General features: G+C 43.6%; 2 protein-coding genes across 2 annotated transcripts; one reads left to right on the top strand and one right to left on the bottom strand.

The window, feature by feature from the left end:
• The first annotated feature begins 1,637 nt into the window (after positions 1 to 1,637).
• hdc (histidine decarboxylase) lies at positions 1,638 to 5,396 on the top strand. The gene is made up of 12 exons (XM_061703675.1): positions 1,638 to 1,885; positions 1,948 to 2,120; positions 2,199 to 2,312; positions 2,521 to 2,643; positions 2,723 to 2,860; positions 2,923 to 3,066; positions 3,242 to 3,308; positions 3,390 to 3,552; positions 3,656 to 3,746; positions 3,818 to 3,916; positions 4,148 to 4,249; positions 4,531 to 5,396. The coding sequence occupies exons 1-12, from the start codon at positions 1,771 to 1,773 to the stop codon at positions 5,284 to 5,286; spliced, it is 2,085 nt and encodes a 694-aa protein (XP_061559659.1). The 5' UTR covers positions 1,638 to 1,770; the 3' UTR covers positions 5,287 to 5,396.
• Positions 5,397 to 6,718: 1,322 nt separating this feature from the next.
• On the bottom strand, positions 6,719 to 15,691 carry LOC133416664 (long-chain fatty acid transport protein 2-like). Its single transcript, XM_061703662.1, is given in 11 exon segments — positions 6,719 to 6,892; positions 7,825 to 7,923; positions 7,925 to 7,956; positions 8,110 to 8,207; positions 10,753 to 10,951; positions 11,020 to 11,110; positions 11,193 to 11,387; positions 11,467 to 11,591; positions 13,515 to 13,673; positions 13,768 to 13,977; positions 15,217 to 15,691. Coding segments are annotated over 11 exon segments (1,857 nt in total).
• Positions 15,692 to 16,270: the final 579 nt, after the last annotated feature.

Below are 16,270 nucleotides of genomic sequence, written 5' to 3'. Positions count from 1 at the left end.
CGTTTTGATGATTGGGTGTTCAGACTTCTTTTTGTTTTACATTTTTTTACTTCTGCGAATTTTGAGAAGCCCAAGTTATTTTTCTGTTTTTTAAATCCCCCCCCCCCCCCCCCCCCCCCCCTTCAGATTCACACCATCACTGAAGTCATGCGGCCTGCGTGGAAGTCAGGCAAGTGTACTCCATCAGTCACTGCATCGGAAATAGAAAAATATGTCATGAAAACGTATATGGTAGCAAAGAAGTAATCAATGATTAGGTGCGAGGAAAATCCTTGCAACAATGAAACTGCGTGCTAATAAAAAACATGTACCATGAGGATTTTGATCCCATTACGTATCTTGAATGTAAGTCTCATATATATCAGAACATTAAATATTAAGGCATTTCCCCAAGTAGTTAGTGCTCTTACTAAACAACCCATGCGGCCCCACACTGACCTTTCAGACATCTCATTAGAATACATTTCATTGAAATTATTTTGACTTTAAGGTTCCACGGTTTTTCTGAAGGGTTTCTTTGTATGGTGTAATGCAGTGTAATAAAATCGACCATTGCAGTTCTGCGTTTTTCATAATAAACGACAACAAAGCAAGAGCTCTCATGTGGCACTTTCACTTTGAAGTCACAAGGGGGCACCTGAAGCCCCGATTGCACAATTATTGCATGAAAAGCGCTTTCATCAGACTCAGAGTTTCAGACATGGAGGCACAAGTGGTGGACAATAGTTGCATTGTGCTCTCTGTTCCATGACACCTATCACCCTCAAGTTTCATGTATTTTTGACATTCACGTTTAGAATTCAGTGGGATCAAAAGTCTGCATGGCATTCATTGATTACATTTGCACTCTGGGCCTGATGCATTTGAGTGACAGTTTTGATTTGGATTTGGTTTGACTTTTTGTATACTACCCAAATGGATTTGAACCTAAACAATCAACGCGTGACCGGCATTGATCCACGCCTTTAACACCATTCCGGAACTGCATCGTTCATTTTCCGTGCACGCGTAGTATGTTCCGGGTCAGTTTTTGACCAACGATGTCCTGATAATAATAGTCTACATCAAATTATGAGCGACAGATCTTTTAATGAGGTATTAATGCCCTGGCCGGCATGAATAAATTCATGATTAATCCCTAATCCATATTTTAGAAGAAAAAAAAACCACTGTAGGTAAATATTGGTAATTGATTTTTGCAGGTGCAGGTGACACATTACACATACATACACAAACTTTGTAGAGTTTTTACAACAACAACAAAAAAACATCTTTCAATATTTTCATTTTCTATACTCAACAAGCGCTATTTGTTTGCCGTAAGAGTCAACATCCCACGCATATTTACTTTCCCCTGTCGTTCAATTTGTAATTGGAGCCAATGAAATGGGGGGGGGGGGGGGGGGGGGTACTGTAATTTCTGAGATAACCTTTCTTTTTCTGGTATAACACTATTGCTTGATACCAAACCACCGGGAGTGCAGCGGTTTGGTGAAACATCGAGTTTTATTGCTTTAATTATCTCGCAATTAGATCACATGTACCACACTGTAGATGGAGCTTGTTAAGATTAGTGTGAGGTCTACGGGTGCTCTATTTAGTCCCCCCCCCCCCCCCCCCCCCCCCCCCCCCTCCATCTTCAATTATGTCTTCTTTTAAAGTACAGTTTTGACCTATCGCGGAGTTGGGTCGATATCACGAAAGAACATTTGTTCTGTGCGAAATGCGTCACCGGTTCAGGGCGTGCTCCTCCCAATCGTGCCTATATAGATGCGAGGTGATCTCCGCTTCCCAATACAGCCGGCATCTCTGCAGCATCCTTACAGACCATTCGAGAGCGGTCCCAACGAGACAAATATGCAGGCTGAGGAATACAACCGCCGAGGTAATAACAGGACACACTTTCATAGTTCATAGATAAAACCGCTAAATCGTTTCCGTGGCCAGGTAAGGAGATGGTGGACTACATCGCAAAGTATTTGGGCTCCATCCGAGAGAGAAGGGTTATTCCAGATGTCAAGCCAGGTTACATGAGGGACCTTCTCCCAGACGCCGCACCCACTGAGCCAGAGGACTGGGAGAGAATCTTCGACGACATCGAGAAGGTCATCATGCCGGGAGTGAGTTCCGACGCTGTCGTCACGTCATCCGATCCCGCCTTGGAATTGATGCGGGATTGTTTTCGACACTTTGTGCAGGTGGTTCACTGGCAGAGTCCTCGCATGCACGCCTACTATCCCAGTCTGACGTCATGGCCCTCAATGCTGGGGGACATGCTGGCTGATGCCATCAACTGCGTTGGCTTCACATGGGTAAGAAAAAAGCGAAAACGGGAAGAAAAGCCTCCTCATTCTTGGGTCATTCCAGAATTTGAGGACAATTGAGGCACCGGACGGAAAATGGTTGATGTTTTCAAGAACAACAGACAAAAAATGTCCTCCGGTTCCGGAATGACTAATAGATCATATCATCTGTGGTGTTTTGTTGTTGTTGTTGTTGTTGTTGTTGTTGTTTGCACAGGCCTCTAGTCCTGCATGCACAGAGTTGGAAATGAATGTGATGGACTGGCTCTGCAAAGCCTTAGGGCTTCCTCAGTTCTTTCTCCATTACCACATAGAGAGTCGAGGAGGAGGTATAATACAGGTAGACTACACCTAGCGGTAGGTACATCTTTTCGCATCACGAATCACCGAGTGACCGCATGTTGCGACTCTCCGACTAGAGCACCGTCAGTGAAAGCACATTAGTGGCTCTGCTGGCGGCCAGGAAAGACAAAATTCTGCAGCTGCGGGCCGAGCTGGAGCACGACATGGACGACTCTGTCCTGAATTCGACACTAGTGGCTTATGCTTCGGATCAGGTGAGTTCTTGGTCAGTAGCACCAATGTCTTCATTTAAAATGGTGCGTTACCGTGTTGACAGGCACACTCCTCAGTGGAGAAGGCAGGTCAGATCTCTCTGGTGAAGATCCGATTCCTTCCCGCGGATGAGCATCTGTCTCTGAGAGGAGAGATGTTGAAACAGGCGATACAAGAGGACAGGAGGAGAGGACTGGTCCCTTTTCTGGTACTGAAGGATGGCTTTGGTAGTACAGCAGTTTGCTCACAATGAATGCACATTTGGAGTCGCTGTCCTTCTCATCTGCTAAGATTATAACGATCAAAATGTGCCGCTGGAAATATTTGCTGCTATATTGTATTTTCTTTTTGGATCTAATTGATGCATTCTGTATTTTATCCAGCTATGCGCCACTTTGGGAACCACAGGGGTGTGTGCCTTTGACACGCTCTCAGAATTAGGACCAGTGTGTACGTCTTCATATTTGCCCCCGTAATGATGTGGCTGGAGTCAAATACGCTGATATCCATAATATTTGCAACGTTTCGCAGGTGCAGACGAGGGACTATGGCTCCACGTGGACGCCGCTTATGCCGGGTCAGCCTACTTCTGTCCGGAACTGCGCTGGTCCCTTGCCGGCATCGAATTTGCACACTCGTTTGTCTTCAACCCATCCAAATGGATGATGGTCCATTTTGATTGCACAGCTTTTTGGTAAATACGTCTCACGTGTACGCCATTCATTCATTTGTATTTTTTTTTTTTTTTTTTTTAACAACTTACAAGGAACTGTAAATTGCGCTTGTTTGGGTTTAAGGGTCAAGGACAAACTCAAACTCCAACAGACGTTCAGTGTCGACCCTGTTTATCTCAGACACGAAAACTCGCAAGCAGCCACAGACTTCATGGTGGGACCCCTTCACGATCAATTCTATTCGGGTCTCTGGGTCTTTCACTGTGTCTGTTTCGATCTGTGCAGCACTGGCAGATTCCACTCAGTCGTCGTTTCCGCTCTCTCAAGCTCTGGTTCGTCATGCGCTCGTTTGGACTGAAAAACCTCCAGGGACACATCAGACATGTATGTTGAAGTCAGTCTTTTTCATGATTTGGACGTAAAATAAGGAAAGCACGATAGACCACTTCTCAGTGAACTTTGACTGCAAAGTGTTCTTGCGTTCCAATCTCATGTAGAAATGTATATAACGGACAGGTGTCCCAATACCTTTGTCCAGACACTTGACCCGACATTAGATCGTATGTCCACTGGTTTTGAATGGCAATCTCTCATTTGAATACTTTTATCTTTCAGGGTATCGAGATGGCAACGCTCCTGGAGTCCCTGATAAGAAGAGACCCCAACTTTGAGGTTCCTGCAAAGAGATACCTCGGCCTGGTTGTTTTCAGTCTCAAGGTAGGTAGTTCCGAGTTGGGATTAAAAGCAGAGAAAGTTGAAACGTTATGAGTTCACTTGAGTTGTTTCTGTGAAGCAACGTGTTCTAAAGATGCTAATCATTGTTGAGATGTACAAACTTCCTTGGCACAGCTTGTTCAAAGGAGGTAGGTTAATGTGTCCTTTTTTTTTCACCGACAGCTGAAGGACAGCGAGATTACGATCGGAAACCTTGAGCCGATGGAGAAAATTCATTTTCTTAAACTCTTTGCGGCCCGGCTCTCTTTTCTTTTCTCTTCTAGAAAGGTAATGCTTTCACCCAGGAGCTGCTGAGGAGGCTGACACGCTCCGGCGCCATGTACCTCATTCCTGCAGACATTCACACCAAACGCATCATTCGATTCACGGTGACCTCACAGCACACCACGGCGGATGACATCCGCCGAGACTGGAGCGTTATCTCCAAAATAGCTTCCAATCTCCTCGCTGAGACACGGGCTCTCGACGGTTCTAAGACGTTAGGAGGCAAGGTGAAAGGCGATGAAGAGAACAGCGGCGTCAGGCCCCAAGAGACTGAGGAGACAGCCCCGAGGATGGACATGGCCCAAGTGGAGCTTTGGATAGACAAGGCTTGGAATCAGTCCAGGAGACCCATGCGCTCTCTGAGCTGCAACAGTGACCCTCTGCCATACAGTTACCTCGCTCCAAGAACCGGCTACGCCTTTGAAACAAAGCCGAGCCCTCAAGACGAAGCCGCCCTGCCGACGTTGGCGACAACAGGGGGCGGCCCCGCAGGAAAGGTGGCAGAGATGCCTTCAAATATTGTGGGGAAGCAAATCGTGAAAAAGCTGACCAAGTTTAACAGTGTTCCAAGTTTCTGCAATCAGTGGGCACAGGGTGGCCGCCGCCAGCTGTGCTGCTCTCTAAAAGTCTCGCAGGCTTCAAAACATTTGACCTCCACGTGCAGAAGAATAAACTGCATGCCTTCTTCACCCATTACCAACACAGCTGCCTCTCCTACTCCAATGGAAACTACCCCTGCACCCAAGCTCCTATAAATGTGGCTCTTTAGTGCGTTAAGAGCAGCAATTCTCAAAGTGTGGTGGGGGTACCACTAGTGCTACGTTAAATAATCACTCAAATAAATGTTCAAACTGTTCCTATTGTTGCAGTGGCTTCAAGTTAAAAAATAAAATTAAATTAAAACAAAATCCAGTACAGTGCATTGGATTTGTACATTTTGAGTTGCAAATCAAACGAAACTCTATTTCGTTTGATTTCAAACACCTATTTAGGTATACCATTTTTGAGGAAAAAGTCCCTATCAAGCGAAAATAACGAAAAAAATAACTTCTTAATTTGACACACCGCAGAGAAGGTTGTTGTTAACAACCCTGCCAAATTTGAATCGATTACAAAATCGACAAGTACTGTATATAAAATGAGGAGAATTGTGAAAAATCAAGCCGTTCTTTTCAGATCTCAAACACTGAGGGCGTGTCCGCTCAACTGTCAATCAAATAGCACTTCTACGACCTGGAAAAATGAATGCTACTTCAGCTAGCGTCTTTCTTCTGCTTAAACATACAGTAACTACATGTGTGAGCCTCCGGTGGCTGGAATATGACCCACCGGGTCGTCGTGGGGCTATTCCACAACACGACAACGAGGCGCTCTAAAGTGGCCACACTAGCACGAAGCCCCTGTCCACACGCTGGCTATCAAGTCAGACTTTTGTTTTCTCCCGCTCCAAGTTATTCCACCTTTCCCTGCTGGACATGCGCGCACTCACGACGAACAACGAGGCGCTCTACAGCGGCCATGCCAGCGGACCATCCGAAAGGAAGCTGCATTGCAGTGTGTAGGCGTAGCTACCTTTTTCACCGCACGTCGTAACTGCGCCGGATAAACGTTGACGTGAACGAAAGGGCTGAATTTCTGATATAATGGGGGAGGGGGGAATCTTTCCGGACTCCAAAGTGCGTCACCCAGCGCATTTGGAGCCACGCCCGCAAAAATCAGGAAGACTGAAATGGTTTAAAACAGTTTAACGCAATATCGCTTTTTATCGTCTTTTCCCGTTTTCAGCAATTATCTTCAAACATGTACAATGCATTTAGAAACAAATCTCTGAATTCACTTTACAGGGTCTTTAAGTACCATTGTTTCCCCTATATTTAAGCATTTAAGTATATTTTTAGGAGGTTCTTGGTGTAAAAAAGTTAGAAGACCACTGAGTTAAGGATGATCACACATCTTTTTTTTTGGGGGGGGGGGGGGGGAAATACAAATAATAATGTTTTATCAAAAACAAAGCATTCTTATTTTGAAATGTTCATCAAGAAAAATACAAAACCATGAAATATTGCTTTTATATGCTTTGAAATGAATTGTAAAAAAAGTGCTCTGCTGTATGTGAAGGCTTCACAATCACTGTGTGGCTTATTCTATGGATTTCTCAGCTATTTGAGTCGTGAAGACAAAAGTGATTCACAGTTTGATTCTTCCCTCTGCTATGGAGCTGAACATCTCCTGAGTCATGGGGACGTAGCCTTGGTTGTCCTCCAGGAAAAGCAAACGATCCTCGATGACGCTAGGGTTGAAGCCCTCCTCAGCCAGCTTCACTTTCATCTGCTTGAACGTCCCGGTCACCTCCAGTGCATTCTGCGGGAAAATACATCACAATACATCACTATACACTGGTTGCAAACCATTTTCGAACAAGTGGGTGTTTTTCTTCTTCTTCTGTATGTCATTAGTTGTGGGAAATGAAGTACAAATATTTAATTACTGCAATTAGTGGATTAGATGTAGATTTTTCAGGCATCTGTAATTTAAAAATACGGTGTCGGCCCCCAGAAATGCTTCCCGCGCACACATGAAAGACGACCACTAGGTGTATCTTTTCAACGCCAATATGATTGCCGACATCATTTAAAAGTCAAGCCAACGCTCGCGAGTTCTCAAACAGCAATATACGGACATCTAACATGATTTCATTACAAACCCCCAATTCCAATGAAGTTGAGACTTTGTGTAAAATGTAAATAAAAACACAATACAATGCTTTGCAAATCCTTGTCGACCTATCGCCTTCAAACTGATGAACATTATTTTTATTTCTTTTTGTTGTTGTTGCAAATATTAAAAGCTACAAGAGGGACAACAAAAGGCTGGGAAAGTTGAGGAATGCTCACAAAATTAAATACAAATAAATAAATAAATAAACTGGTTGGAATAGTCCACAGGTGAACAGGTTAATTGGAAACAGTATATCGAAAGATAAAGTAACATTTCTCAATGTACAATTGCAAGGAATTGAGGGATTTCCTCATCTACGGTGCATAAAATCATCAAAAGAAATCTCTGAAAGAAAATCATAAAGTATATCGGTTGTGAACTTTAAATGTATTGAATTGAATCAAAGTTGAAAAGAATTGGCAAATCATTGTATTCATTGGATTTGGGGGTGTGTAGCTTCTTCGCAGAATGTGTACTACCCGAATTAATTCAAGAGGGAAAACTATTTTGTATCGCAAGTGAGAATAAAAACGGAATTTTTACTCTATATCAATGATATTGTCAATAGGGGTTACCTGAATGCGAATAAAGCGGGGTCTTGCATAGCTAGGAAGGTAGCTTTTGACATGTTGATACACAGCTTTCCCGTCAAAGTCCATGTTTTCTTTCAAAGGTCAGCGCTGCCATTCCAATTCTTCCCTCGTGTCCTAATAGAGTAAAAAAAAAAAAAAAAAAGCTCGTGTTCATACCAAAGTAAAATTAGTAGTAGGAAGTAGTAGTAGGAAAATTAGCAAAACCATCAGACGCTTTTTCGGTCGTGGCCCGATTCTATCTATAGGATGATGACAGTGCAATATTACCTGGCACCTTCACACCGTAGACATTCACCTCTTCAATGCAGTCCACCATGAGCAAATGATCGGCTATCTCTGTGGTGGCTACATTTTCTCCTTTCCATCTGTGATTAATTGTAAAATAGGCACTGAACAACACTGTGGGGAGTAAGAAACTAATTTTGATTTTGCGACCAGGATTGCCCTACAAGAGGGAAGTGTAATAAGCCCACTTCGGGAATGTAATAATAAAACAACAAAGCGAAGATATGGTGCCTCGGGGATACGGGTGACCCGACTTACAAGTTTTTAGCGATACGAGCCGTCATTCGGATGATTCTTTGCGTTGACTTGAGAGCGCACATTTGAGATACGAGCAACTCAACTCACAATAAGCAGCGGTTTTGACGGATGGCGAACAATTCTTCCCAAAACAAAAGAGGCTTTTCATCACTCCCAGTTGAAGTTGAATGTACAAACCCAGTTCCAATGAAGTTGGGATGTTGTGTTCAACATAAATAAAAACAGAATACAATGATTTGCAACTCATGTTCAACTCATGTTTAAGATAAGATAAGATAAGATAAGATAAGATAAGATATCTAATGTTCAAACTGAACTTAGAATTTGATGGCTGTAACACGTTCCAAAAAAGCTGGCACAGGTGGCGAAAAATAATATATCATCAAAAGGTTCAGAAAATCTGGAGAAATCACTGCATGTAAGCGACAAGACTGAAAACCAACTTTGAATGCGGGTGACCTTCGATCCCTCAGGCGGCACTGCATCGAAAACCGACATCAACGTGAAAAGGATATCACCGCATGGGCTCGGGAACACTTCAGAAAACCAATGTCAGTAAATACAGTTCGACGCTACATCCGTAAGTGCAACTTCAAACTCTACTATGCAAAGGAAAAGCCATTTATCAACAACACCCAGAAACGCCGCCGGCTTCTCTGGGCCCGAGCTCATCTAAGATGGACTGACGCAAAGTGGAAAAGGGTTCTGTGGTCCGACGAGTCCACATTTCAAATTGGTTTTGGAAATTGTGGCCGTCGTGTCCTCCGGGCCAAAGGGGAAAAGAACCATCCGGACTGTTATGGACTCAGCTTCAACAATTAGTGTCCTCGTTGGAACACCAATTCCAATGAAGTTGGGACGTTGTGTTAAACATAAATAAAAACAGAATACAATGATTTGCAAATCATGTTCGACCTATATTTAATTGAATACACTACAAAGACAAGATATGTCATGTTCAAACTGATCAACTTGATTGTTTTTAGCAAATAAACATTAACTTAGAATTTTATGGCTGCAACACGTTCCAATAAAGCTGGGACAGGGTGACGTTTACCACTGTGTTACATCACCTTTTCTTTGAACAACATCCAATAAACGTTTTGGAACTGAGGACACTCATTGTTGAAGCTTTGTAGGTGGAATTCTTTCCCGTTCTTGCTCGATGTACAGCTTCAGCTGTTCAACAGTCCGGGGTCTCCGTTGTCGTGTTTTACGCTTCATAACGCGCCGCACATTTTCAATGGGAGACAGGGTCTGGACCGCAGGCAGGCCAGTCTAGTACCCGCACTCTTTTACGACGAAGCCACGCTGTTGTAACACGTGCAGAATGTGCTTTGGCATTGTCTTGCTGAAATAAGCAGGGCCGTCCGTGAAAAAGACGTTGCTCTGGATGGCAGCGTATGTTTCGCCAAAACCTTAATGTAACCTTTCAGCATGAATGGTGCCTTCACAGATGTGTAAGTTACCCATGTCATTGGCACTAAGACAGCCCCATACCATCACAGATGCTGGCTTTTGAACTTTGCTTCCATAACAGTCCGCATGGTCCTTTTCCTCTTTGGCCCGGAGGACACGACGGCCACAATTTCCCAAAAGATTTGAAATGCGGACTCGTCCGACCACAGAACACTTTTCCACTTTGCATCAGTCCATCTGAGATGAGCTCGGGTCCAGAGCCAGACCAAAGACTTGCCTTACGAATGCCCCTATTGCCCCTTAATGCTAATACATAATAGAGAACGCCATTGATGGGCTAACGATTAGCATCGATAGTCGCTGTGTTATAACCTTTTAAAAATTATATTTTAACTAAAACGGTTGGGTAACACATGTAGACAGACAATATCCCAATACTCACAGGCATATATGTCTTTACCCTCTTAAAAGACGACTGCCAAGGCAGGCACAACAGAAGGAGCAGCACAATGAATTGAATTGAAGCATTAATTGGTGTTATGTTATTACTCTAGGAGGCTGGAATGGATTAAAGGCATTTCCAGTCATTTCAATGAGGAAAGGTGATTTGCGATAAGTGTTTCGGGCTTTGGGGTGAAATTTTAGGATGAATCTAAATTGCGCGATACCTTTCAAGGTGAAATCATTTTGATTTCTTCTGAACTTTTGAATGTCGAACTGTTCAACGCTGTCGTACTCACAGTGCGCTAACAAAGAGCCGAATGACAGAATTCACAACAGGTTAACGTGCATTCAAAGGTTTCAAGAAAGTCAAACGAAGTTCCCCTGAAATGGTCGTAGTGCATTTTGGGTTCATTCTGAAATTTCACCTGAAAGCCAAATCCCGCACACCCCCCTGCCTTTTTGGACTAGTGTAGAAAATAACCAAAGTTTGTTTCATTCACACACCTGAAAGTGTCTCCAATGCGGTCTTGAAAGAAGACAAAACCCTCGTGGTCTTTCCTTAGGAGATCACCGCTGTTAAAATAGACATCTCCCGTCACAAACACATCCCTCAGCTTCTTCTTCTCAGTCTGCTGCTTGTTGTTGGCGTAGCCCGAGAAAGGGGTCCTCGCACCGATCTTGGACACCAACAGACCAGTCTCTCCTTCAGTTGAAAGTGAAATGTTACGAGGGTTGTGGGAAGGACCTGTTCTATTTTTGTGCATGGATCACCTATGGGCACTTCAATGCAAAATCCTCTGCAGTCTCTGACTGGCTCTTCTTTCTCTGTGTCGTACCTTATCAGGGCATAGGGGCACCCCATCTGGAAAAACAAGAAAAAAAAACAACTAAGCGCGTATTTATGAGCATCTTTCGGGCGCAGCGATCGATGTATTCAATCTTACTTTGTGGAGGAAATGTTCTTTTCCGATAGCACCAATTTTCCCGACGTAGTTGACAAAGCCCACATTTCCTTCCGTGGCTCCGTAGCACTCGCAGATGCAAACGTTCCCAAACCGTCGGAGGAAATCGACCCAGGTATCGGCTCGTATCCCGTTTCCTATAGCTATTCTGACTTTGTGATCTTTGTCATTGTCTCTCTTGAAGGGCGAGGAAGAGATAGCACTGTTGAAAAGACAAGTAATATTCCCAACAATAACAACTATGGAGGAGTTTTACCTGCGATGTATTGCAGAGGTATCGCATAATCTCTCCTATGTACTGAATAACCGTAATATTGTACTTCCTGCAGTCATTCCAGAAGTTCGATGCGGAGAATTTACGTTTCAATACAACTGTGATACCTGGCGATGAAGATGTGCATGATAAAGTAACATCCTGGCAAGTCAAGTACGGTTGCAAACTACAGACATGCAAACACCAAAGGTGACCAAAAAAAAGAAACATTTTAGGGAGGGTCCGGGGCGGATCCCCCGAGGCACCACAGAGATTTTTTTTGATTTTTAACATAAATGAAGCCAAACATTGTCCTCAAGTAAGAGTACTGTTACTTGACAATAATGTCACTCAAGCAAAAGTAAGAAGTAGTCCTCCCAAAAATTAGTAAGAGTAAGAGTAAAAAGTACGCAGTGAAATTATTACTCAAGTACTGAGTAAATAGTACAACTTTTTTACCATAGCATGAACATAATTATTTTTTTTAATTACAAAATAAAATGTGAATGTACACATTTTGATGTTGCTGTGTGTGTGTGTGTGTGTGTGTGTGTGTGTGTGTGTGTGTAAGCACAGTCAAAACTACAAAAAAAAAAAAACATCTGAAATTTAGTGCACGGTGTTTTCTCAAGTTATAAGTGAGCTGAACTATCCACGTTTGGGCAGACAGCGCCAGACAAATACTGCAATACATGAACGCTGTTGATTTTGTTCGTCTAAATGTAAACAAGAGTAGCGCGCCGTTGCCTTCATGGTAACGACGACCTTCCCAACATGGCCGCCACGAACGCACGACGATCAGCGTGGCAGGCTTATCTAGTTTGAAATACCGATGTCCGGGAAGCCGAATGGAAGTAATTGTGTGAGGTCATGTGACTTTCTTGTGTCGTTTGATTGGTGAATTAGACTAAAACGTCACAAGCCCGTCAACTGGACTCATACAGCGCCCTGTGCGGAACGCGAAGTCGTACTCTCGCGCACGAAATAGTTCATAAATAAGCAATAATTGATCAATAAAAGTAGCGAGCGACACTTAGATCATTGTAACGTAAAAGTAAAAGCACCGTGACTTATTAACAGCAGTTTTTGTCCCTGGTCTCGTCAACTCCTGTGACTTCGAGCGCACAGGCGAAACCTCTGGCCTCATACGAGTCCGCCGCGGAGGAATATTTACAATTACATCTGTGTGTTGATGGTATCTGTAACATTTGCACAACCGACATTGTCCCAGATGATCGCACGACTCGTCACTTTAAACCGCATACACTCCTTGAAATCTCAGCGCCCTTTGCACAATGGTCATTGCACCGGTCTATTGCAATATTAGTCATTCGAACTGCTCTAAGTGCTAGAGGACTCTGCATCTTTTTGCACAATTGTTTTTTGTCAATGTCTTTGTCTCCAAAGTGTTGTGTAAATTGTTGTACGAGAGCGGCTCCAAGTACCGGAGACAAATTCCTTGTGTGTTTTGGACATACTTGGCAAATAAAGATGATTCTGATTCTGATTCTGATGTGTGGAATGGATCTAGCTGCCAGCGTTCAAGGAGCACGAACCGGCCTATGACGTCAGTGACGGCGGCGGTGACCCCCGGGAAAAACTCATCGGATCGATATGATTTACGTAAATGGCCTAATTGGAGTTCAAAAGGACGAATTTCGCCCAAAGGCAACTGATTTGCCTGTATGAAACGAAGAAAGTTTAGGACTTTGAAATACAAACAGTGAAGACCAGAGGCAAACTGCTTTGTTGTTTGAGGTCACAAACCTGTTGGTTTGTCCTATAATAAACTCAGTGTCACCGTCAGTTTTGTCACAACAAAACGCATTCGCAGAGCTGTGGAAGAAGTAAAAATGAGAACATCAAAAAGATCGTCAAATTCGGAAACCGGGGTTTGGATTTAGAGAGGTTCGTGGCTATAGACTCAGGACAGATCATTTAAAATGCCATTGCTTCCTGTGAAAAAAACAACAACAACAACAAATGTTTCAAAGAACAAATGAGCTTCCTCGAACGGACTGGGATTGAACATTTAAGGTTTTACCGGTTACCTTTTTCTATGGCGCCACACAATCCCATGAGAAAGCCCGAACTGTGGTAAAGGGGCAGGCAGATGTAGATGACATCGTCTGAGCGTACGCCGGCAACAGACTGAAGAAAACTTGCCATCCAGATCCTCTCGTGGTTAATAACTGCTGCCTTGGGAAGCCCTACATAACGACATTGCAAATGAAGTGACATTTTCCCGCAAATCGGACAGTCGCGCGGGTTCCACGAGAAGCTCGGACAGAACAAGCAGATTGCCTGTGGTTCCCGAGGTGTAAATGTAGAGCGCGGGGCTCTTCGGGCTAACGTCGGCCCTCAGCTCGGGCGACGGAGGTCGGTCGGAGGCCCGGCGAATCTTGTCCGAGAGACACTCCGTGCCCTCGGGCGCGTCGCCCTCGCCGAGGACGAACACACGGACGCCCTGCCGCTTCAGGCTAGGCAGCACCTCCTCGACGGCCCCTCGTAGCTCTGGGACAACACGAGGTGAGACTTTAGACGACGTAAAACAATGCAACGATGCAAGTCGCGTGAAATGTACTGAAACGTGACCTTTGAACCTTGGCACTTGGATTGAACTTGCATCCTAACTTGACAGTTGAGTTAACAATACAGTAGCTATCCATTTGTTTTGTTTTATTCTTCTACTTAAGTGGGTCATTCCGGAAGTACTGCTCTCCCCAGAAAAAAAACAAAACTTTCAATAATGCACACAATACAGAAACGTGCAAAGCAATACCTAAATATTCTTTAAAATCGTAGCTCTTGAGCAACCGCAAAAATTGCTTTTTACTCTTCACCCTCTTGATGACAAACTTGCAAATATATACATTATAGTTTTAAACAAAAATGATGATTATTATTATTATTGTAGCTAAGTTTGTTTCTGTTACAGTTACTCTTCAGCAAAAACATTAGCATTTTTTTTAAAGCCCTACTCCCGTAATGAGAGTAAAACTCAAATGAAATTAGTATTCAAATAAAAATTATTCAATTCTATTTATTGAGCATTATTTTTTTTTGGGGGGGGGGGGGAACCATATCTAACAGGGCAGTGCCAAACACAGCAAATGAATGACAAATAAAACAGTGTATCTCATTAAAAAGTAAGTTGAACTTACTCGTAAATCAGAAAACACATTAATATCAGTTTTTTCTTGTGTATTATGTAGCTGATAAATATTGTTTTATTATATAGCTAAGTTTGTTCTCGGCCATTTAGCACAGTAGCTAACGAAAATGCAATCTGCCCCAAACTAACATGAGTATTGAATTGCAACCCTGTTACTGTAATCAGAGTATTAAATTGGTATTCGAATAAATGTATTTATTTAATTGTGATGTATTATTATGATTATTATTATTTTTTTAAAGGAACATTTTCAAACACAGTAGCCTACACGTTTTTAGGCGTTTTAAGTACCGAGTTTGGGCACCAATAATGTTTTAAAACTGACCATTTCTTGTCAAATTTGCTCTCAATAATAATAATAATAATAATAATACATTTAACTGATAAATTAAAAAAAAATCGATTTATACGGAAAAAAAATCGATTTAAACGATTTTCTTTCCGTATAAATCAATTTTTTTGGGGGGGCGGGGGGTTGTTTCGTTTTAAAACGTAGATTCCAAGTAAACGCTACTCTACGATGTTGCATTCTGGGACTCGTAGTGTTGGCCGCGTCGTGCGGTTGTCGTCGCTTTTACCGGCCGCCGCGAGCAGAACCTTGGCGTCGCAACACGAGAAGCAGTGCAGCAAAGATTTGGAGCGGACGTTGCAGTTGAGCAGAGCGGCGGTGCATCCGAGCTTGGCGAGGCCGAGCCAGAGCCACACGAACATCGGCTCGTTGCCCACGAACACGGCCGCCGCGTCTCCCGGCTCCAGCGCGCTCGACAGCGCCGCGGCCACGCGGTTGCTCTCCCGGTCGGCTTGCGCGTACGTGTAGCTGCTCTCCTCGAACGCCAGAAAGGTCTTGTGCGGCCGTTCGGCCGCGCTCTGCAGGAAGCGGTCGAGAATGCTGCGAAAGGGTTTCTCGGTGGAGGATCGGAAGAGCCGTCTGGCGATTCCGACGGCGGTGATCGCATATCGCAGATCGTGCAGCAAGTAGCGATTTCGCCAGTACAGTAAAAACGGAAGGACGGCCAAGCCCGACAAAGCGGTGTATAAAATATAAGCCAGCATGCTGATCGAATGGAGAGTGTGTACTGGAGCGGCGCACGGATGAACATAAAAACACCACAACCTAGACTTTGCGCCCATTGAACTTTGACCCCCCCCCTTTTTTTTTTCTTCCTTCTTCTACTCAACCTAAAATGCACCGGCACCTTTACAAGTCAACTTAAGCTAACCTAACCTCTATGCTTTTGAACGCAGATTTTCCAATTGGGAAATTTCACTGCCTTTCTGTGACTCCTCCAGTCTCCCAATTGTCTTGTCGCAACGGGCGGTTGATCAATGATTGTCTCACGATGTCAACTTTTCAAATGCCAATTCTAATGGAACCAGGAAACGGATTTCCCCATGAATGGATCAAACGCCTATATTTTAACGCACTGTTAAATGTCGACAAGTATGTTGTAGATAAGCGTAGGTTAAATGAATAGTTAATACATTGCAGCGTGACAACTGCAGCAGATGGCGATCATAAAATAAGAATAAACAAAACAACAACAACTTAATAGTGCAGCCCACCCTTTGCACGTGCCCATTGTTTTTGTCTTGTGGCGAGACCAGTAAACGTTCATTCATCCTTTCAACAAA

This window comes from Phycodurus eques, chromosome 2, assembly GCF_024500275.1.
Source record: "Phycodurus eques isolate BA_2022a chromosome 2, UOR_Pequ_1.1, whole genome shotgun sequence".
Classification (NCBI taxonomy): domain Eukaryota; kingdom Metazoa; phylum Chordata; class Actinopteri; order Syngnathiformes; family Syngnathidae; genus Phycodurus; species Phycodurus eques.
Note: the sequence above shows the minus strand (reverse complement) of the source record. Positions and strands in the feature narration are given on the sequence as shown.